General features: G+C 37.6%; 1 protein-coding gene across 2 annotated transcripts in view; it reads left to right on the plus strand.

The window, feature by feature from the left end:
- LOC126284099 (NADH-ubiquinone oxidoreductase 49 kDa subunit-like) overlaps positions 1–24190 on the plus strand; it is a 165302-nt gene that overhangs the window by 67888 nt on the left and 73224 nt on the right. For both annotated transcript variants that reach the window (XM_049982749.1, XM_049982750.1), the window contains one exon: positions 11128–11329. In XM_049982749.1, the coding sequence (XP_049838706.1) occupies positions 11128–11329 (202 nt within the window). The remainder of the gene's footprint in view (positions 1–11127; positions 11330–24190) is intronic.

A 24190-nucleotide genomic window follows, 5' to 3' on the forward strand; every position in this document is an offset into this window, starting at 1 on the left:
TGTAGTCGAATTAAGTCGGGTGATGCTGAGGGAATTAGATTAGGAAATGAGGCACTTAAAGTAGTAAAGGAGTTTTGCTATTTGGGGAGCAAAATAACTGATGATGGTCGAAGTAATGAAGATATAAAATGTAGACTGGCAATGACAAGGAAAGTGTTTCTGAAGAAGAGAAATTTGTTAACATCAAGTATAGATTTAAGTGTCAGGAAGTCGTTTCTGAAAGTATTTGTATGGAGTGTATCCATGTATGGAAGTGAAACGTGGACAATAAATAGTTTGGACAAGAAGAGACTAGAAGCTTTCGAAATGTGGTGCTACAGAAGAATGATGAAGATTAGATGGATAGATCACATAACTAATGATGAAGTATTGAATAGAATTGGGGAGAAGAGGAGTATGTGGCACAACTTGACAAAAAGAAGGGACTGGTTAATAGGATATGTTCTGAGGCATGAAGGGATCACCAATTTAGTACTGGAGGGCAGTGTGGAGGGTAAAAATCATAGAGGGAGACCAAGAGATGAATACACTAAGCAGATTCAGAAGGATGTAGGTTGCAGTAGGTACTGGGAGATGAAGAAGATTGCACAGGATAGAGTAGCATGGAGAGCTGCATCAAACCAGTCTCAGAACTGAAGACCACCACAACAACAACAACAACAAGTAGTTCTAAGTCTAGGGGACTAATGACTTTGGATGTTAAGTCCCATAGTGCTTAGAGCTATTTGAACCATTTTTTACATCTATCTTTGAAACTGCGTCAGTTCAATTTCTTCAGTATCTGTGCAACATTATCCTGTGGTTCAGACATGCTTGTGACCATTTGTGCTGCCTTTCTATGTATACATTCAATATCCCCTGTTAGTCCTATTTGATATGTGTCACACACACACAATTGAGCAACATTCTATAATGGGTCGCATGAGTTATTTGCAAGCAATCTCCTTGGTAGACTGATTGCACATCCCTAGTATTCTGCCAGTATACTGAAGTCTGATACCTGCTTTAACTACAACTGAGCCTATGTGATCATTCAATTTCATATCCTTACTGATTGCTACACCCAGGTATTTGTCTCAGTTGGTCAATACCAGCTGTGTCTCATTGCTATTGTACTCATAGGGTACTACATTTTTTTCATTTAATGAAGTGCACGTTTTACATTTATGAACATTTAAAATAAGTTGCCAATCTTTGTACCACTTATCAAGATCTGACAGAAGATTTATACAGCTTCTTTCAGATAGTACTTCATTATAAATAAATGTATCATCTGCAGGAAGCCTGATGTTACTCTTAATGTTGTCTGCAAGGTCATTAATACACAAATTGAACTGTAAGGGTACACTTCCCTGGTGTGCACCCAAAGTTACTTCTACATCTGATGATGATGCTCTATCCACTATAACATGCTGTGTCCTCCCTACCAAAAAGTTCTCAGTCCAGTTACAATTTTCACTTGGTATCCTGTGGATTAAACTCTTGACAATATGCATAGTTGTGGCACTAAGTCAAAGGTCTTTTGAGAATCAGTAAATACTGCATCTACCTTATTACTTTGATCCAAAGCTTTCAGTATGTCATGCGAGAAAAGTGCAAGTCGGGTTTCACATGAACAATGATTATTCCAAAGATCTTGCATGTCTTAGCTAATTGTATTGGGTTCTCGTGAAGTGTTTGAATTTCAAGGTGTGGAATTATTCATCCTATAGTTATTGCCTGTGTTTTGAAACAGTTTTCCTTTGCACCAACAGTTACATTCATTAATTTGGAGCTGGAGGGATCCTCTGTATTTCTGGAGTATTAGGTAGAGGGAAAGAAAATAGTGCCAATGTAATACAGGAAGAGGTGAGAAGAGAGGACAAGGCTGTGTGGCACTCCAGCAATGGTATGAAAGATGGAGGAATTAGTGTAGCTAATGGTGACAAAGAATCAAAGCGTGTGAAATGTCATGCTGTAGGAGGATGCTGAAAATTACTTTCGAGAATTTGAGACAGGCTGCCTCATTACTGTGTCACACTTGTTACTTCCATCTTCTATCATAGACAGCAGTTTCTCGAAACAGGCCATGTTCATCCCCACGAAATTTTGAAATTCTTGTGGATCTTGAAGCCTCAGTTCTTTCATAAGCAGTGAATATAATCCCCTCCATCGCTGCTTCTTTTCAGCCAGTGTTGAACTCAACAAATTCAGGCTTTTTGTTTTCATGGCCATTCTGCCCTAATCTGAAGAGTTACTGTCACTGCCAAGGTAATACCTCCAAAAACCAAGTGGGTCCTCCATGCAAAAAATGCTGTATAAATATATATACCTTTGTAATGAAGTGTCATTATATAAAACTAATTGTTGACTGTGAATTCAGAACAGTTGTAACATACATATGAGAATAGCAATTTCTTATTAAATAGGAACCTTGAGCTCACATAAATAATTTGAACGAATGACATTCCAATATGTCATGGTAGAGCTTATGACTTTACAAGAGATCAGACAGTTCTATGTATGTTTCACATGTTATTACCATCTTCTGCGCATGTACGCCAGTTATATCCCTCATGGATGGTGTAATAGGTCTACGTCAACCAGCCTGTAGTTACATATATACATGCCTGAGGCCCTGGTGCACAGGTTTACGGTTTAGGCACATCATGTAATGGGGGCTTGAAGGCTTTAGGGGTGTAATCTTACCCTCCTGCGTATCACCATTAAAATTCTCTGTCTCTGTGCAAGTTTTGAAGGCTGCATGAGGCATAAGATATTCAAAATAAAAACTTTTTACTTATCTTCATTTTCTCTTATTGTTGGCTCCAGTTCTTGCAGCTAGGAATACATTCTTGTTGCTGAAATTTTGATTTAATGTTTGGGTACCTGATGAATAAATAACTTATGAAGATTTGCCTGTATTATTCTTGAATTTTATTCTTAATCACATTTTTCAATATCACACTGTCACTTACTTTCCTGGCAAAAGAAGAATCATCACCAAGTTATAATATTATTTTATAAATGAATCCAGAAATAAATTTAATAATTACAGTAGCTTCAAATTGTGCAATTAATAATTAGACTTTTAAGTATGCCAGATAATTCATAATTTCAAATATTTCTACAAGAAGAATAATTTTAGGTGTAGCAATTGTAACAACTTAATTACTTTTTATATGTTTTAGCCTGAAATATAATACATTGTATACAAAAGCAAATGAAATTCTTTCAGTGAAACAGGCGAGAATGTTCACCTATACCAAATCCATCCGGGACTAATCCTGGTATTGGCTACCTCTATATTAAAGAAAAAGATATGTTATAAAATGGTGTCCCATTACAGGGGGAAGACTGAGATTGGAAAAATGTCCAACAAATGATGGGGGACAATAGGTGCTAGTGCTGTTCTGAGATAAAGAGGTTAGTGTTGAGAGGAATTCATAGCTGGCAGCATCAAATGAGACAGAAGGAGCAGTTAGGTAGGAAAGATGTAATAAGGTGAACATAGTTAACTGAAAATATATAGATATGAAGTTCAAAGCAAAGACCAAAATGCTGTAGATAGGCATAAGCCTTTTTGAAGCCAAGAAGTGTAAAAGTGATGGATTTTCTTATGTTGATTGCACAGGTGATAGATGAGGTGCAGGAGTTGGTTATGAGAGGGAATGTCTGGAGGAAGCCGAACTTCTTAATACTCGGTTGAACTATTTATAGTTGTGTGGAGACAGGGCGAACCTAAAGACATGGCTCAGAACTGAACTGTTGCCGATGAGCAGGTCAAACATATCAGCTGGGAGTTATGATAATAGCTTGTGTGAAGAATGATGTTATAGATGTTTCCAATTACTTCCAGGAAGGAAGTTGACATTAGTAATACTGTCATGACTGCGAGAAATGGTGATTTGTAAAAAATAAAGTATCTATTTAATATCTCTTGCTGTAAAGATGTGTCAAGTTTGTGTGTGTTATTATTTTCACTTACATCTGTTATGTATTGAGTGATTTTTTAGCAGATATGTTTTTAGTATGTGCAAGCAATGCCAAGTTGTGATCTCAGTTGCCCATAATGCTAACAATTATAACACACAGGTGCTAATGTAGTTCCTCATAATGTTAACAATTATAACACAGAAGGTACTAATAAAGTCCCACATGTTTTCCCCAATGATGCAAGTCTGCAAAAGATTTAACTGTAAAAATGCCGTGGAAGAGATACTGTGAATATTACAAGTCCCTGAAAATGTTGTTGCCATTTTGAATAAACTTGCTAAATTTGCTAAATCTACCACAGAAAGAAGACTGATGCATTTCCACCATGCAAGTTGTCTTGTAGTAGCATGAGTGATAACGCAATATGTGCAACAGAATCAAGTAGAGAACACTTTAACAAATGTGAGCTCAATAGAAGTAAATGAGAAATTTTAGAAAGACTTTCATTGTGGAGGAAGCATGCTGATCAGTGTACATTTATGAATGAAGTTGTTTGTATTTCATGTAAAAATTAGTTAACAGAAGTCTCAGCAGAATTATTCACCTAAAAATAATTAAAATTTACGCCAGAAGGCAAACATTTATCTGTCCGCAATGGTGTCATCTAAACATAAATCAAATAAGACACAAATCATCATTCCAAAGCAGGGGAAGTAGCATTTGTCATCCCCCGAGCGTGGAACTTATCACTATGTATGTAAAGTAAGTTGTGTAGGAACTTGTTGGCAACAGAAATGAAGCTCCTATGACAGTGCCTGACAAATTTAGGACTTCATCCACCTGTCGAGATTCTAAGCCTTATGATGAGAGGATTTGGCTTACGTCCCACACAACATTCCAGCTTTGCTGAACATAAGCCACAGTAAGTGAACTCCCTAATGTTTCCTATAAATCATATCTCGCAGTACTGTTAAGCTCTAGAGCAAATCCCCTGTGATATGAGTGTATTTAAACAACTTTTATCAACATTCTTCACATATTTTGATAAAAAAATTAATCATGGTGATGTGTCAAAAGGTATAAAAGTGTGTGTTGCTGTTAGATTAGCTAACAACAAGTCAAATGATTTCTAGAACAACTGTGTCCATCTATTGCATGACTTTTTTAATCACCTGACACATACTGAGTGAAAATTATAAATACATCTTTTTCTCATTAAAATGTTCCTCAGAGCCAACTTAGATATTTGTATGGTCGTTTACAACATTCACTTTGAGAGAAAACTGCAAAAACAACTGTATTCTGCACTCACAAAGCTTTTTTATTGTTTCTATGTGATAATTGTTTGAATTTTTTAAATCACCAGTGTCTGCTTAAAAGCTGGGCAAGTTAAAGAATGTAGCAGTAATGTTCTAGCAGTAGTACAATAGCAATTCATATTTCATTAATTCAGTAGAAATTAAAGCATTCCACAAATACATGATCCACATGTTATAGGGCTTCCAAGGCTGAGGCTGTTCCTTAGTGATGTCACAGTGTCAGACAAAGCATCAGAGAATGCTTACTGCCCAATCTTACTTTTTCTGTGGATCTTGGTTTACATCCTTTACATGTTTCATCAATGGCTGAACACAGCTGCAAACCTACAGCAGAGCCAGCCATCTGCTGGTGGTAGTGCAGAAAGTGCATGTGTGCATATAATTTATCAAACTTTGTTGCTATAAATTAAACAATGGAAAATCCAGGATGGAATGTAACAATATTAGAGAAAGAAAGTTGCTACTCACCATATAGCGGAGATGCTGAATCACAATAGGAACAACAAAAAGATTCACACAATTATAGCTTTTGGCCATTAAGGCCTTTGTCAACAATAGACACACATACACACATGCACACACACACTCACACAAACATAACTTGCACACAAGTCTGCAGTCACTGGCAACTGAAACCAGGTGTGAGACTGCAGATGTGTGTGAGTTGCATTTGCTTGTGAGTGTGTGTGTGTGTGTGTGTGTGTGTGTGTGTGTGTGTGTGTGAGAGAGAGAGAGAGAGGGAGAGAGAGAGAGAGAGAGAGAGAGAGAGAGAGAGAGAGAGAGAGAGAATGTGTGTCTATTGTTGACAAAGGCCTTAATAGCTGAAAGCTTTAATTGTGTGAATCTTTTTGTTGTGCCTATCGCGACTCAGCATCTCTGCTATATGGTGAGTAGCAACTTTCCTTCCCTAATATTGCTATAAATTAAATTGATAAAACTATTATTCTGTGTGAAATGATGAATCTATTTATGCATTGAAATATTGTGGTTGAATTTAGCTGCCAGTATGGAGCTCAACATTGTCATTAGAGCTGATCGTTGGTTGTTTCTATAACTAATGTATATCATGAAATGACTAGCTAGAAAGAGGTTCCAAATTTATTTAAATGGTGATTGAAGCAATAATTTCAGTAGTAATCTACCTGCAATTAGGGGTACTGCATTATGCATTGCAGCAAGTGGATCATAATTTAGCAATGCAAGATAAATACTAAAAGTGATAATTCATGAGATGATATAATTATAAACCATAAAGGAAACCATTATCAAAAATAATAGTCATACTTGTTTGATGTTACTGTTATGGTCTTCAGTCTGACGACTGGTTTGATGCAGCTCTTCATGCTATTCAATTCTGTTCAGTTCTCTTCATATACAAATAACTACTATAACTAGCATTCATTTGAACTTGCATCTGCTTACTGTGCTTGTATCTTGGTTTCCCTCACAATTTTTATTTCCTCCACCTCCACATTCCCCTCCAATACTAAACTGGTGATTCATTTATCTCTCAGAATGTGTCCTATCAACTTATTCCTTCTTTTAGTCAAGTTACACCCCAAATTTCATTTCTCTCCAATTATATTCAGTACCTCCTTGTCAGTTATAAAATCTACCCTTCTAATCTTCAGCATCATCTCTAGTAGCACATTTGAAAAGCTTCTGTTCTCTTCTTATCTGAACTGCTTATCATATATATTTCACTTCTGTGCAAGGCTAAGCTCCAGAGAAATGCCCCCAGAAAAGATTTCCTAATACTTAACTTTATATTCGGTGTTAACAAATTTTCTTCCTGAGAAACACTTTTTGTGCCATTGCCAGTCTACATCTTATTCCCTCTCTACTTCAGCCATCATCACGTACTTTACTGTCCAAATTGCAAAACTCGTCTGCTATTTTTAGTGTCTCATTTCTTCATGTAATACCTTCAGCATTGCCTGATTTAATTATAGTGCTTTCCAATACCTCTGTTTTGCTTTTGTTAAAGTTCATCTTATGCACTCTTTCAAGACACTGTCCATTGCATTCAACTGCATTGCCATTTCCTTTGCTACTTCTGGCAGAATTACAATGTCATTGGTAAGTCTAAAAGTTTTTCTTTCTTCTCTCTGATCCCTAGTTTCTTTTACAAACTTTTCTTTGGCTTCATTTGGTGCTTGCTCAATGTATAAACTAAACAACTTCAGAAATAGGCAACAATTCCATCTCACTGCATTCTCAATCACTGCTTCCCCTTCATGCTCTTCAGCTCTTCTAACTACCACCTGGTTATTGAACAAGTTGTGTGGCACGCGATTTCTCATACAGATTCAAGACAAAAGTTTATCTTGCAAAATCAGATTGGATGCATTTTAAAACACACGTTTAAAAAAAAAGGAGGCAGCAACTCTACCACACTGTGTAATACATTGGAATGTACAGAGGAAAGTATGTCACCCCACACTACTGTACTGGCTGTTGTAGCTCTCTGTGTAGGATGATGGTACGTAAAACTCGGATCCATCATGGAGGTATGATTTGAATCCTTGACAGGTTCATCTTTAATTTTTTAAATGTCTATTCCTTGTTCTCATCATTTGTAAGCAGGACATAATTTTGTCCAATGGCAGTAGCCTTTCACATGAGAGTGGGATCCATTAAACTGCATGCATATGTTTACTAACTACTCAGTGCACAAGTGCAACAGGGCGTGTCAAATTCTTGCAGGGTGGCTTTCTGATGAAGTACAAATGATGAATACGTCAGTGTGCTTTTGGTGCTGGGTGCATCTGATAACAAGCTGCCTCTGCTTGTGTGTATGCTGCACAGTACCCTCACAGCCGCCATCCCAATAAGAATGTTTTTCATCACCTGCAGCAACACCTTTGTCCATAAGTAATGGACAGAGGTAGTCCAAGGAGTAGACGTACTTCACAAACAGAGGTCATGATTCATGAAACCATTCTCCAGTCATCTCAGTGAAGTACCCATGATATTGCAAGGCAGTTACAGATATCTCAGACTGGTTGTTGAAGTGTTGTATAATAAAGAACTGCATCCATATCATTACACATTAACTCAACACCATGAGCCAGAAGACTGCATTTAACAAGCACAGTTTTGGGAGTGGCTTTTGCACCAGGTGGAAGATAATGAACATTTTATAAATAATGTGATATATGGACCAACAAATCTAGCTTCAACTGTGGAGGTATTTTCAACTTCCACAACAGCCATTATTGGTCACCCGCAAATGTGGGCTTTCGGCATGTTTTGCATAAATGTATGGGCTGGAATCATGGGATAAATGCTTCTGGGCCCTTACCTTATTGCTGGACAAGTTGCATGCACCCCTGTATCGTAAGTTTCTTTGCAATACTTTGCTTGATGCATTAGAAAACATTCAACTTGGTGCTCGGTGACAGCTATGGTTTCATCATGATGGTGCACCACCACACTTCGGAATAAATGTGCATAACTATTTAAATGAAGCATTTCCAGGGCTATGGGGTCGTGGATGTCCAATGTTCTGCCCCCCTTATTCCTTGGATGTTAATGCACTAGATTTTTATTTTGGGGACACTTACAGGAGAAAGTTTATAGCAGTGCACCTACGGATGTACATGATTTAAAAGCTCATCTGTATGCTACTTTGGCAATGGAGGGGGCAGGTGTGTTGTATAGGGTCCAGAAAACTATGATCCAATGAGTGGCGAAGTTTTTGCAAATTCAAGATGCTCGATTTGAACAACTTATCTAAAGTGAACTTTGCTTGTACATGTATGCCCTGGGTCTGCAAAGATAAACCTGGTTGCCAAAAATACAGAATGGAATTATTGTTAGTTGCATAAAGTGCACTGTAGTGTAGCCTACCTATTGTGTTTTTTGTACCTCATTGAATACAGATGATGTTATTGTATCCACTATTATTTTCTATTGGCTTCATTTGTGTCATGGACAAAACAAAGTGGTTGTTTATGTCTGCAAGAAGTTCATGCTATGTCTTAATGTGTAAATAAAGTAACAGAAACAGAAGGAAATACCCAAGATACTCCCCAATGTGGAGGTAAAATTAGATACAATTTGATGTTTTACCCAGAGAAAAGTGTGGCTTAAACCCAACATGAACATCGGCAAGACTGTGTATCATTCTTGATGGCATTATCTTGTCTCACTGAGTTAATGGGCCAGCTCCTGAAAGGCAGATAACTCATGCTACCTGTTCTTGGCCACACTGCATGCAGTTATAGCATTAGTAGAGGCTCATTCTTTTAATCAAATTTCTTCTTCTGAAATTAAGAAAATTATACATTCTCTCAGAAACAAAAGCTCATCTGGTTTTCGTGGTGTTTCCAGTAAGTACAAAAGATTTGTTCTCACATAATAAGCCTAGCCTTATCTGAAATATATAATGCATCTCAGTTTTTAAGAGAGAGTGAAAAATGCCATTGTTAAATCCCTCTTGAAGAAAGGTGATAAGAGAAATGTCAACAACTACCAACCTCTTTCACTGCTGGCATCATTTTCCAAAGTTTTCAAGAAGGTGATGTATTTTAAAATAGTATCTCACCTTAACAACATTATTATGTGCAATAAATCACAATTTGGATTTCAGAATAGTTGCTCTTCTGAGAACACCATTTACATGTTTACTCACCAAATTTTACAAACAAACATTAAGTAATAAACATAGCCAATTTGATATTTTCTGCAACCTATGTAAGGCATTTGACTGCGTGAATCACAGTATTCTCCTAGATAAATTGAAGTTTTAAGGGATTGATTTGTACAGCTAACCTGTGGATAATGTCATATCCAACCAAAAGAATGCAGAATGTTGTATTTAGTTATTCAGCCAAAATGCCTTATCTGCCTTTGAGCATGAAGTGTATACCAGATATTGTGTGCATTTATTATTGAGAACAATGTTCAATGTTGACAGTGAGCATATTTTATCTCATTACAGTACTGTTGTTACAGATGGGAGCTGTAACCTAAAAGAATGTGATGCTGACGACAATAGTAAGAAAGGGATAGATTGCTACTCATCATAAAATGACCCACTGAATTGCAGGTAGGCACATTTAGCTTTCTGCAAAAGCCAGATTCAGAAAAGGAAACACAAACACACATTCACACAAGCAAGCATGCAAGCAAGGCATTCTGATCTCAGCTGTCGGAAATGGCGCTCATGTGTGCTTGCTTCTGTGAATGTGTGTGTTTTCTTTTCTGCAGAAGTCTTTGGCCAAAACTAAATATGTAACAATTTTTTTTGTTGTCCCTGCTTGCAACTTGAGTAGCAGCCCATCCTTTTCCTAATATTGTTGATATTCCAACCTGGAGTTTCCATAGAATGCATTGCTAAGAGGTATTTGAAATCTGAGCAGTAAAAATACATATTAAAAAGTTATACTGTGACAGGTTCATTTCTTTTCTAATAGTGGTTATTGAAACAGTAGTAGTCAATGAAGCAATTGCTAGCTACAGCATGTACATACACCAGTAGGCTGTTTTAAATTTCTTTATCTAAGTGTTTAAAATTGTATGTTAATTTGGTCAAAAAAAAGATGATAGTTCCACCAGAAATAGCTGCTAATTTTGCCAAAAAATGCTACATTTTATGTCTCTGCCAGTAATCTATGCCACAAACTCCTATCAGTCTACTTTTACAATTTTTGCTCTCTACTACTCCTTCTACTGCTAAGTGTTTCAGAGAGTTGTAAATGTTATTCCACAAACTTGTCTATTTTAACAACAACAATTTTTTAAATTGCAAAAGGGTTATTGTTCCATAGAATCTTCCATCTCACCAGCTGAATAGTTCAATGCTAAGTCAACTGCTTCCAAGATCTTAATATTTACGGAATTAATTATATAAGAAATCATTTTGAAAAGCAATGCTTTCCTCTTACAGACTGTGATGCGAGCAGATCCTCATATTGGTTTATTACACCGTGGAACTGAGAAATTAATTGAATACAAGACATACACGCAGGCTTTACCATACTTTGATCGACTAGACTATGTTTCAACTATGTGCAATGAGCAATGTTACGCTTTAGCTGTGGAGAAGCTGTTGAATATTGAAGTACCAAAGAGAGCTAAATACATAAGAGGTTTGTAACTGGCAAAACCTTCAGCTTAACTTGTTATTTGTGTGCATGCAAAAAGATACTATCCTCACAAGCTGTGGAACAAATGTATGAAAGTGAGAACATAGGCTGTGTGAAGAGTGAATTGTATTTTAACACTGTAGAGAAGCAGTTCGCCACTGATCTTAAAGATATAAGATGTGTCTTTTATGTAAGTACCATTTTGAAACCAAAATAAAACAAGTAGTCTTTTATTAGTACTTTTATTTTTATATGAAAACATGTACTTTGATCTACTTTTCTACATAATTCCCACCAATATTTGGTATGTTCACATTTGTTTGTGAGTATTTGATATGCTTCCTCCAATTGAAAATCCTGTCGACTGTGAAATATGCCCTATGATTCATTTTCTTAGTGCTAAAGGTGTGAAAGTGGCTGAAATTACGATCAGATCAGTGAAGTGTATGGAGAAAACATTATGAGTAATGGGATGGCATGGAAACAGATGAGAGCTTTTAAATTGGCTGTATGAATGTGCATGATGAGGAATGAAGAATATGTCCTTCAGTCATTTCCGACAATTTGGTGCAGAAAGTTGTTGAAAACGTGAGAGAGAACAGACAATTTGTGATTTTGACATTACGTGATGAGTTTTGTCAAGTGTCAGCAAGTGTGGTTTAGGCAGTTGTTGCCTAATCACAGACGACAGTTCAATCCCGCATCTGGCCATCCTGATTTAGGTTTTCCATGATTTCCCTAAATCGCTCCAGGCAAATGCTGGGATGGTTCCTTTGAAAGGGCACTGCCGACTTCCTTCCCTAATCTGATGAGACTGATGACCTCACTGTCTGGTCTCCTCCCCCAAAAAGCCAAGCCTAATCACACAGAAGATTTCTATGAGGATGGTATGCAAAAGCTGGTTGCGTGATATGATAACTGCCTTAATATTGGTGGGAATTATGTAAAAAGTAGATTAAGTACAGACTTTCACATAAAAATAAAATTGCTAAGAAAAATATTCTTGTTTTATTTGTATTTCAAAATGGCACTTACTTAAAAAACACACCTTGTTTTCACAAATAGAGCATTCAAGATAGAGATCTAGATCATGATTGAGATAGCTCATAATAAGTAGCTAAATCTGGAAAATACAGATGTCTCTTTCTGAGAACTTACACGTACAGGGATTTATGCAGAAGCTCTAGTATGAATGCCTGGAGATGATGTGAATGACTAAGATGTTGATAAACATCATCTAAGTGACTCAATTTCTGGCAAAACACTTTTATTGTATCTTGGTGTGGACAGTTGTTAGAGTTATGTATACTAAACCCATCTGAACATGGTGGAAAGACTGGACCACACTGCTTGGTGATTTACTTGTACTTGTGTAGCAGCAAAACTTCTTCCCATGGTGGGTTCAGTAATTTCAGTGTTTGAGCTCATACTTCAGTATTTACTGCAATACACAACTCTGCATACAAATACTTGCAATCAACACATTAAAATTGATACTTGCAATGTTGGCACAAGCATTTGTCTGATACTGGAGATATGCTACCCAATAACCGCTGCTTCACATCCTATCTTGCATTAATTCCAAGTAAATGGCAACTACTTGTTTATATTTAAATAAATGTTTAGATAAGCTTTGGTGGATCACTGATTGTTGGTTGTTGTTTTACTCACCAGTCTTATGGGTGGTATCATGCTGTTCTCTATTCTGAAATTTTCTTCATTTCAGAGCACTCTCTAGGTAATTAAAAAACCATTTACTTTGTGGTGATTTCCATGTAGGCTCTCTTTATAGGGTGTACACATACTACTAACTGCTAAAAAAACTTAAAAACAGTCCTAAGTTTTTCTACACAAATAGCTCAAGATGCTAATAGACACAAATTATACATATACACAAATGATTTAAATGGTTCAAATGGCTCTGAGCACTATGGGACTTAACATCTATGGTCATCAGTCCCCTAGAACTTAGAACTGTGTAAACCTAAGTAACCTAAGGACATCACACAACACCCAGTCATCATGAGGCAGAGAAAATCCATGACACCGCCGGGAATCGAACCTGGGAACCCGGGCGTGGGTACACAAATGAATTTGTTAGTTATTTTACACTTGCTGTGTGTGTGTGTGTGTGTGTGTGTGTGTGTGTGTGAGAGAGAGAGAGAGAGAGAGAGAGAGAGAGAGAGAGTGATGTATACCTTCCATGAATCTTGGTCTTTGCCAGGGTAGGATGGCTTCCATGTACAAGTGATACAGATAGTGTACCACAGATGCAACCATAATAGAGGCGATTTGTGGAGAGAGCTGCCAGATTTGTGATTGCTGAAGATGGTCAATACCCTTTGAGTAGCTGAAGGGGTAACAGTCTGGATGATTGGCTGATCTGGCCTTGTATCACTATCCAACATGGGTTTGTTATGTTGGTATGGTGAATAGTTGAAAGGATGGTGAAAATAGAGCTGTTATTTTTCCTGAGGCCATGCAGCTCTACTCTATGGATTGATGTTGAAGGCATTCTCTCATTTAAAATACTTCTGAGATAAACAGTCTGCCATTCAGATCTCTGGGTGAGGACACTCAGGAAGATTTCATCACTAGCAGAAAAAAACTGGTTTTCTAGAGGTCAGAATGTGGAATGTTAGCTCCCATCATTGGGTAAGTAAGGTAGAGAATTAAAAGAAAAAAAGGAAATGGTTAGGTTCTTGTTGGATATAGTGGAAATTAGTGAAGAGTGGTGATAGGAAGAACAGAACTTCTGGGCAAGTGAGTGCAGGGTTATGAATATAAAATCAAATAGGGGCAATGCAGGAGTAGGTCTAATAATGAGTAAGGAAATAGGAATGTAGGCAAACTACATGAACACTATGGTAAATGAATTGTAGTAGCCAAGATAGATGTGACACCCATGATACTAGTACAAATTTATGTTCCTACTAGTTCTACAGATGATGAGGTGGAAAAAATGTGCGAGGGATTAAAAAAAAAAAATATTCAGATAGTTAAAGCAGATGAAAATTTAGTTATGATGGGATACTGCCATTTGACAGTGGAAAAAGAACAGAAGGAAAAATGGTAGAGAGAATGGGGACTGGGGGAAAGGAATGGGAGGGGGAAGTCATCTGGTAGAATTTTGTACACAACATACTTTAATTGCAAACACTTGGCCCAAGAATGTATTTTCACACTGCAGTGAAGTGTGCACTGATTTGAAACTTTGTGGCATATTAAAACTTTGTGCCAGACTGGGACTCGAATCTGGACAGACATAGGTCCCAGTTTCCAGTTCCAGTCTGGCACACAGGTTTAATCAGCCGAGGATACTTGGTTTAAGAATAAGGGAAAGAGGGTTGTATAATCAGAAGAAGCCTGGAGACAATGGAAGCATCAGATAAATTATATAACAGTGGGACAAAGATTTTGCAAAGTGGTTTGAACTGCATAATATTTCTAGAGGCAATTGTATCACATCAAAATTCTCAATCATGAGACACGTATGAACTTGTGATTGAGAATGTTGATGTGACACAATGTATCTAATGAGCAATTTAAATAATAGACATAACACTACCTTAAATAATGACAGGAAATCGAAATGTGGAAGCTGTTTTTGGAAATAAAAAGAGTGTGCTCAAAACATAAGAAAAGTTACTAAAGTGCATTCAAATGGCCACTTTGTCTCACTGCATTTCCATTCAAATTGCATAATGCATTGGTTATTAATCGCACTTTAAACTGAAGAAATTGCAGAAAGGTAGGAAATTAACAAGATGGGACCTGAATAAATCAAAAGAATCCAAGATAGTTGAAAATTTCAAAAGGAGCATTAGGGAAAAATTGACTGAAGCAGGAGAAAGGAATAGAATAGAAGGTGAATATGTCTCTTTGAGAGATGAAGTAGTGAAGGCAGGAGAGGATCAAGCAAGCAAAAAGACAAGATACAGCAGAAATCCTTGAATAACATACAAGATATTGAAATTAATTGAGAGAAGGAGAAAGTAAGAAAATGAAGCAGGCTAAAGGGAATGGAGATGTCTAAAAAATAATTCAGACTATCTATTCAGATACTTTATTAGCTATTAACTACATGTGGCAGAATGGGATTTATGTTGATATTTAATAGTAATCACTATATTTATTACTGTTCACATCACATGTACAAATAATGTATTCTATATTAACCATATGAATATAATAGAGGGAAACATTCCACGTGGGGAAAAAGGTATCTAAAAACAAAGATGATGTGACTTACCAAATGAAAGTGCTGGCAGATTGATAGACACACAAACAAACACAAACATACACACAAAATTCAAGCTTTCGCAACCAACGGTTGCTTTGTCAGGAAAGAGGGAAGGAGAGGGAAAGACAAAAGGATGTGGGTTTTAAGGGAGAGGGTAAGGAATCATTCCAATCCCGGGAGCGGAAAGACCTTTGGGGGAAAAAAGGACGGGTATACACTCACACAGACACACATATCCATCCATACATATACAGACACAAGCAGATGTCTCACAGCACATTGAGCAATGAACATTTTCTTTCTTAAAGTTGGCTTACCTCAGAACATTATTCCACATGACAAATTCCATATGACCTAACTGAATGATTTTTTTCCTATTAGACTCTCATCAATATAGAATCCTAAAAATTTTGAATATTGTGCCCTAGTTATTATTTCCTCACCATGTGTTATACTTATCAGTGGTGAAGAACCTCTAGATGAGTAGAACAAAATATGTTGTGTGTTTTTAAAATTGAGAGTGAGATCATTTGCAGAAAACCACTTAATAATATTTTTGAGAAGATTATTTACTGTTTCTTCTGTACTATTTCTGCTGAATGTATGTTTGAACTGATTACAATACTTGCATCACCTGCAAAAAGAACTAACTCCGCTTATTGTATGTTAGACAGAAGCTTCTTTATACACGTGAGAAACAACAGTGGACTTAATGTTGACCCTTGTAGAATCCCACAAGTGATTTCTCCCATCAGAAGACTCTACCTTAGTTACATTGGTTGAATTATAAAGTTTAACTTCCTGCATTCTTTTAGTTAGGTATGACTTTATCCATTGATTTCAGTACAAAAAAAAAAGTAGTTTACCTGGGAGAATAGACTTGGAAGAGGGATTGAACAGAGTGGTTAGCATATTGAAAAGAGGTTATATTATGAACATCACCAAAAGTACAACTAGGGTAATGGAATCTAGTTGTTTTTATTAATTTATTTTGATCCAGCATCCACTGATTACAAAAACATATTTATTGTTCCAGTCTTCTGGATAAATCAGAGCCTTACTTAATAGAGTTACATACCATTGCCTGGCATTGTTATCTACACAACTTTTTCTAAATTTAGTTGAGAGAACAATGTTATATATAAAGTGTGGACTATACATAAAACAATTTGCTATTGCAGTACATAGATCAAGGAATTTACAGTTTGTCACACAGTATTCAGATCTGAGATTCAAATACACTCCTGGAAATTGAAATAAGAACACCATGAATTCATTGTCCCAGGAAGGGGAAACTTTATTGACACATTCCTGGGGTCAGATACATCACATGATCACACTGACAGAACCACAGGCACATAGACACAGGCAACAGAGCATGCACAATGTCGGCACTAGTACACTGTATATCCACCTTTCGCAGCAATGCAGGCTGCTATTCTCCCATGGAGACAATCGTAGAGATGCTGGATGTAGTCCTGTGGAATGGCTTGCCATGCCATTTCCACCTGGCGCCTCAGTTGGACCAGCGTTTGTGCTGGACGTGCAGACCGCGTGAGATGATGCTTCATCCAGTCCCAAACATGCTCAATGGGGGACAGATCTGGAGATCTTGCTGGCCAGGATAGTTGACTTACACCTTCTAGAGCACGTTGGGTGGCACAGGATACATGCGGACGTGCATTGTCCTGTTGGAACAGCAAGTTCCCTTGCCGGTCTAGGAATGGTAGAACGATGGGTTCGATGACGGTTTGGATGTACCGTGCACTATTCAGTGTCCCCTCGACGATCACCAGAGATGTACGGCCAGTGTAGGAGATCGCTCCCCACACCATGATGCCAGGTGTTGGCCCTGTGTGCCTCGGTCGTATGCAGTCCTGATTGTGGCGCTCACCTGCACGGCGGCAAACACGCATACGACCATCATTGGCACCAAGGTAGAAGCGACTCTCATCGCTGAAGACGACATGTCTCCATTCGTCCCTCCATTCACGCCTGTCGCGACACCACTGGAGGCAGGCTGCACGATGTTGGGGCGTGAGCAGAAGATGGCCTAACGGTGTGCGGGTCTGTAGCCCAGCTTCGTAGCTGATACCCCAGGAGCAACAGTGTCCCTAATCTGCTGGGAAGTGGCGGTGCGGTCCCCTACGGCACTGCGTAGGATCCTACGTTCTTGGCGTGCATCCGTGCGTCGCTGCGGTCCGGTCCCAGGTCGACGGGCACATGCACCTTCCGCCGACCACTGGCGACAACATCGATGTACTGTGGAGACCTCACGCCCCACATGTTGAGCAATTTGGCGGTACGTCCACCCGGCCTCCTGCATGCCCACCACTATACGCCCTCGCTCAAAGTCCGTCAACTGCACATACGGTTCACGTCCACGCTGTCGCGGCATGCTACCAGTGTTAAAGACTGCGATGGAGCTCCGTATGCCACGGCAAACTGGCTGACACTGACGGCGGCATTGCACAAATGCTGCGCAGCTAGCGCCATTCGATGACCAACACCGCGGTTCCTGGTGTGTCCGCTGTGCCGTGCGTGTGATCATTGCTTGTACAGCCCTCTCGCAGTGTCCGGAGCAAGTATGATGGGTCTGACACACCGGTGTCAATGTGTTCTTTTTTCCATTTCCAGGAGTGTATTTAAAGTTTGTGACACAGTCTAAGATCTAAGATGGATGATCTCCCATCATAAGAGTATACTAAACCTAGAAGCTCATCTATTGAATATACAGAATTTTTAGGAACCATAATTTTAATTTCTTTTTTAGTTCTGTAATGGGCAATTTGGAGATATTAGGATGGAAGAAATTCAGTAGTTTTACGCCTGCATAGGGAGGGCTTCTCTCTTAAGTTTTGTTCTATGAGAGATGTGGGGTCACTCTCTACCTCTAGTGTTGTGATCATGTACTTCTTTATTAAGTGTTTTGTTACCGTTTGCTGCCATAATGATTATTACATACAAATTATGAACAGTTAGTATTTTAAATTCATTTAACAAATTTCTGTAGGACTTCCTGGCACATTTCTTTCCCATAATTCTACGTGCCTTCTTTTGTAGGATAAGTACACTTTTCATATTACTTTTACTGCTGGATCCCAAAAACTCTATCCCTTAGCTTAAGTAGGATTCAAATTGTGCAAAATATATTTGCCTCAGAGTGGTAATATTACAGAAAGGTGTCAGTTTCCTTAGGGCATATATGGTAGTAGATAGCTTTTTGAAAATATCCTTTACATGATCAGACCAGTTTAACTCTGCTTCAAGTGTAAGGCCAAGAAATTTGGTCAAGTTTCTTTCTTAATGTATTATTCACCCATTAAAATTTGGTTTTCATGAGTTATTTGCCTCCCAAGGTCAAATTCAATATAGACAGATTTATTTGTGTTTAAATGTAGTTTGTTTTTATGAAAATACTGCAGCATTATGCCTGCTGCAGAAGTGGATTCCACTTCAAGCTGTGAATAGCTTGGATTTCGGCATGTTAAAATGGTATCATCTGCATATAAGATAGCTCTAGTGGGGTTTGTTATAGACTGAATATAGTTAACATAAATAATAAAAAGAAGTGGTCCTAATATTGACCCCTCTGGAATACCAAAATTTATCTCAGTGCTGTTTGATTTGTGTGCTCCCTCTGTAGTGCTATTAGACACAAACTGCTTCCTATTTGTCAAGTAGGATCTAATCAAATTATGGGCTGTGCGTTGACAGCCATTGTTCCACAGTTTGTGCAGCAATATGGTTTATCAACACAGCCAAATGCTTTTGGTAAGTCTAGAAAGATGCCTCATACATGTTCTTTATTATCTATTGCTTGAGTGCCACCTTCGATTAAGTTGGATGATCTTGTCATGGTGGATGACCCATTGACAAACCCATACTACCCCTTAGATATCACTTACTTTCTCAAAAATTTTGGATGTTATTGGACGAACAGATATGGGTCAAAAGTTTACTACTAGATTTCTGTTTCCTTTTTTAAAAATTGGCACAACTCAAGCAATTTTCAACTCATCTGGAAATAGACCATATTCCATATGAAAGTTGATAATTGCTGATAAAGGTGATGCAATTAAATGTATACATTTCTTAAGAGTGTCCAGACTAAGACCATCATATCCTGCTGTATAAGAATTCTTTAAACTACTCACTATTTTAATTATTTCTTCTTCACTTGTTGGCATCAAAAATATACTTCCTGACACTGGTGTTCCTCTGAATTTGTATTTATGATTTTTAAGCTGATTGTTTTTTCTGGAGCCAACAGAAACAAAGTAGTTGAATTAATCAGGTGTTGATGAGGAAATTAGATTAGAAAATGGAACACTAAAAGTAGTAGATGAGTTTAACTATTTGGGCAGTAGAATATTTATTGATGGTGGCTACAGTAGGGAGTACATAAAACACAGACTGCCTATAACTAGGAAATCACTTCTAAAAAGAGTAATTTGTTGACAATAAATATAAATTTAAATGTTACAAAGTCTTTTCTTAAGGATAATCATTTGGAGTGTGCCTTGTGCAATAATGAAATGTGGATGATAACAGTTCAAACAAAAAGAGAATAGAACCTTTTGAAATGTGGTGTGGCAGAGAATACTGAAGATTAGGTGGGTAGATCAATAGCAGCATCAGCATGTGCATGCATAATTCAGAAACTACCATAATAAATAGTGAGACTACTTAATAATGAAACACAAAAACCCTACAGAGATACTTGAAGTAGTGCTGCCAGGAGTTTAACATAAACCATGACATATTTTCAGTTAACTAAAAAATTAAATAAATATAAAGCTCAACATTGTTCACAAGCTATTCCTAACTGTGAGCCTTTCTGTATCAACTGTTGTTTATCATCATCATCATCAACAACAACAACAACAACAAATACAACTCTGTATAGTATACTCATCAACACTCTATAACTAGTCACAGTACAACATATGACACACAAGGCCGCTGTCCCCCTCCCTTGAACTTTTGTTTTTAATATTCCATGGACAATGGCGATTGATGCTCAAAAGCAAAATTTATTATATACATTTCCAGGGATTTTGATATTTCAATATACATTTTGAGCTGTCACTTAGGACTTGACTTCAAATTGGTATCTCACATAATCATAACACAAAACTCAAACTAAACTGTAGTTACAACTGTAAGAAATTACGTACTTCTTGAATCATAAAATTTTTGAAAATAAATTGTTAGAGCCTTTTTTTATTATTGTGGTTAACAGTCTGCATTATTTATTGATGTTGACTTGACTGGTACTATAGAGCTGTTTAAACTTACCATTGTCTTCATTCATGCTGGGAACTTGAATGAAAACAACAACTGTTAAATTTAAATGGCACTGTAAGACTAGCTGAACAACTGGGAAGCTCACATCACATTTACAGTATTAGTTGAGTCCTTTGACAATACTGAATGGATTACATTCTTTGAAATTTTGAATATAGCTACCAAGCTACAACAGAAGTTTGTCAAAACACAGCCTGTGGAAACACTTAACTATATACCAAACACAGTGATGCTGCAACCCTCCACTGGGAAAGAACGAAGCTGTGTTGTGTCAACCTAAAAAATAATATCTCAGCAGATATAGATGAAGTGCATGTGTGCTTGTTGAAGGACTACATAGTTGGTATCATAGTTCCTTCAATGAACATCATAAATGAATCTTTCAATGCAGGTTGCTTCCCAAAGGCACTAAATACTGCAAAAGTCCTGCCTCTATACAGGGTGAACATCAGTAAAATCAACAAACTGCAGAGATGGATTCCTGACTGAGAATGGAGGAAAAAAGATCCTGTGAACATGTGTCGAGAAATGGATGGTGTGTGTGCAATGACAACAAACTGTCCCAGAACACAGTACACAGTTGCATCACATCCACATCGCAACATGTGTTCTAAGTAGCCTCCACTGGATTACAGGTGATTGGGCTAGTAGCAGCTGTCATGCAGGATACACCTAATTGTACTTTGATGATGTAAATAAAACAGAAAGAAACTTCCACATGGGAAAAATATATTAAAAACAAAGATTCCAAGACTTACCAAGCGGGAAAGCGCCGGCAGACAGGCACATGAACAAAACACACAAACACACACACAGAATTACGAGCTTTCGCAACTGGCAGTTGCTTCGTCAGGAAGGAAGGAAGGAGAGGGAAAAATGAAAGGATGTGGGTTTTAAGGGAGAGGGTAAGGAGTCATTCCAATCCCGTGAGCGGAAAGACTTCCCTTAGGGGAAAAAAAGGACAGGTGTACACTCGCACACACACACATATCCATCCGCACATACACAGACCATGTGTATGTGCGGATGGATATGTGTGTGTGTGCGAGTGTACACCTGTCCTTTTTTTCCCCTAAGGGAAGTCTTTCCGCTCCCGGGATTGGAATGACTCCTTACCCTCTCCCTTAAAACCCACATCCTTTCATTTTTCCCTCTCCTTCCTTCCTTCCTGACGAAGCAACTGCCAGTTGCGAAAGCTCGTAATTCTGTGTGTGTGTTTGTGTGTTTTGTTCATGTGCCTGTCTGCCGGCGCTTTCCCGCTTGGTAAGTCTTGGAATCTTTGTTTTTAATATAATTGTACTTTGACTTACACCATGTCAGCAGGCCACTTGCAAGGAGCTTATACCAGGGTTCGTTTCAATATCCTGTAGAACCTGGTCCTCCAAATCTGATATATGCACAGCCCATTGCCTCGCTGCATGTTTGTCTCTCTGAAAAAGCCCACGAGCACACAAACACGCAAAAAGGGCTTGAAATTTTGTGTGATGTGGTTTGTGTTTTTGAACATACTTGTTTTGGTATAGCTACACTGCCTTTTGACTATTTCCATCTGCGTTGCTATATTCGAATACCATTTCAGTTTGTTCCTGACATGAGTATCAGACCACTCTGCTGCTTACAGTATGCTGCACTAATCACACAGCCTGCAACACACATGGAACACCTGGCACATGGTCAGAAGAATTGTCATTTGTCAGTGCCATCTATTGTGGCAACGATGCGTTTCTGGACACATCTTCATAGGACCTTTTTTTCTTCAGTTCATGTCAGGAGTCTGTCTCTACAGTTTGTCGGTTTTATTAATGTTCACCATGTATAAGAAAGGTGACCAAGAAAATTTACAAAATTAGTTATCCATCTCTTTACACTCATTGCTTTTGAAAGTAATAGAAACATAATGGAAAATACAGTCAAGGATTACTTAACAAAGCACAGTCTTCTGTGTAAAGTACAGTTTAGTTTCAGGTCTTGTAAAAGCACAGGATCAGCAATAGCTCTATTTACAAATATTGTAGAACCACTAGACAAAGATCATAAAACACACTTTTTCCTTGAATTTACCAAAACATTTGGTACAGTTGACCACACAGTTCTGCTGAATAAATTGGATGCCATTGGAATAAGGGGGCTACCAAATGAATAGTTTCATTCTTGCCTGAAAAACAGAGTGCAGTGGGTGAGGTCTCTTAAACACACTCCAATCATACCATAAAACACCCTTCTTATTTATTTATTTATTTCATTCGTGTTCTGTAGACCCATTAGCGATAAATTGCTTGGGTGTAGAATGTGTCATTTACATAGATTTGAGACATTTGTTTATAATAGTAGGTTGTACAATGAATAATATATTACACAGAAAAAATGTTTATAAGAATTTTTTTTTTTTTTGTAAGAGTTACAAATTACATTGAACAGACTTACAATAGATCAAAATCAATCCACATATTCTCACACATAAATTCGTCCAGTGAGTAAATTGTTTTACTTGGAAGATACTGTTGAAGTTGATCTTTAAAAGTAGATGGATCAGTGACTGACATTTTTATTGCCTGAGGAAGAGCCTTAAATATTTTTATGCAAGAGTAGTATACTCCTTTTTGCACCATACTTAGATTCTTTTGCTCAAGATGTAGATCATTTTTTACCCTAGTGTCATAGTTATGATATATGCTGTTCACTTCAAAAGGGGAATGGTTTTTACACAAGAAACGCATGAGAGAGAAAATGTACTGAGATACTGTTGTGAATGTTCTCAGTTCTTGGAAGAGTTTTCTGCAGGAATGTCTGTAATTGACACCACACAGAATCCTATTGACTCTTTAATGGGCTATGAGAATTTTGTTTGCCTTTGGCTGGTTTCCCCAGAATGTTATTCCATAGGCCATCATGGCATGAAAATAACCAAAATAGGCAGCTTTCAAAGTATTTCAGTCACTGAAGGAATCAATGGCACGAATAGCGTAAATTGCTGAGCTTAGTTTTTTATATAGGTAAGGAATGTGTAAGGACCAGTTTAGATTGCTATTAACAAGTAGACCCAGGAACTTTGTTGACTCCACTCTTGCTAAATTCGCATCATTGTATTTAACTTAAATCTCCCCTTCGATATTTTGGCTTGTATGGAATTGAATCAATTGAGTTGTTTCAAAATTTAGTGATAATCCATTAGAGGCAAACCAGTTAAAGGTCTCCTGAAAAATTTCATTTACAGTGTTTTCAAGATTAGTATTTGTTGAATTGTCTACCAGAATCGTCGTGTCATCGGCAAACAAAGTAAATTTTATCTTAGCTGTTGTAAAACATTGGAA

The sequence above is a fragment of the Schistocerca gregaria genome, chromosome 8 (assembly GCF_023897955.1).
Source record: "Schistocerca gregaria isolate iqSchGreg1 chromosome 8, iqSchGreg1.2, whole genome shotgun sequence".
In the NCBI taxonomy this organism is placed as follows: Eukaryota; Metazoa; Arthropoda; class Insecta; order Orthoptera; family Acrididae; genus Schistocerca; species Schistocerca gregaria.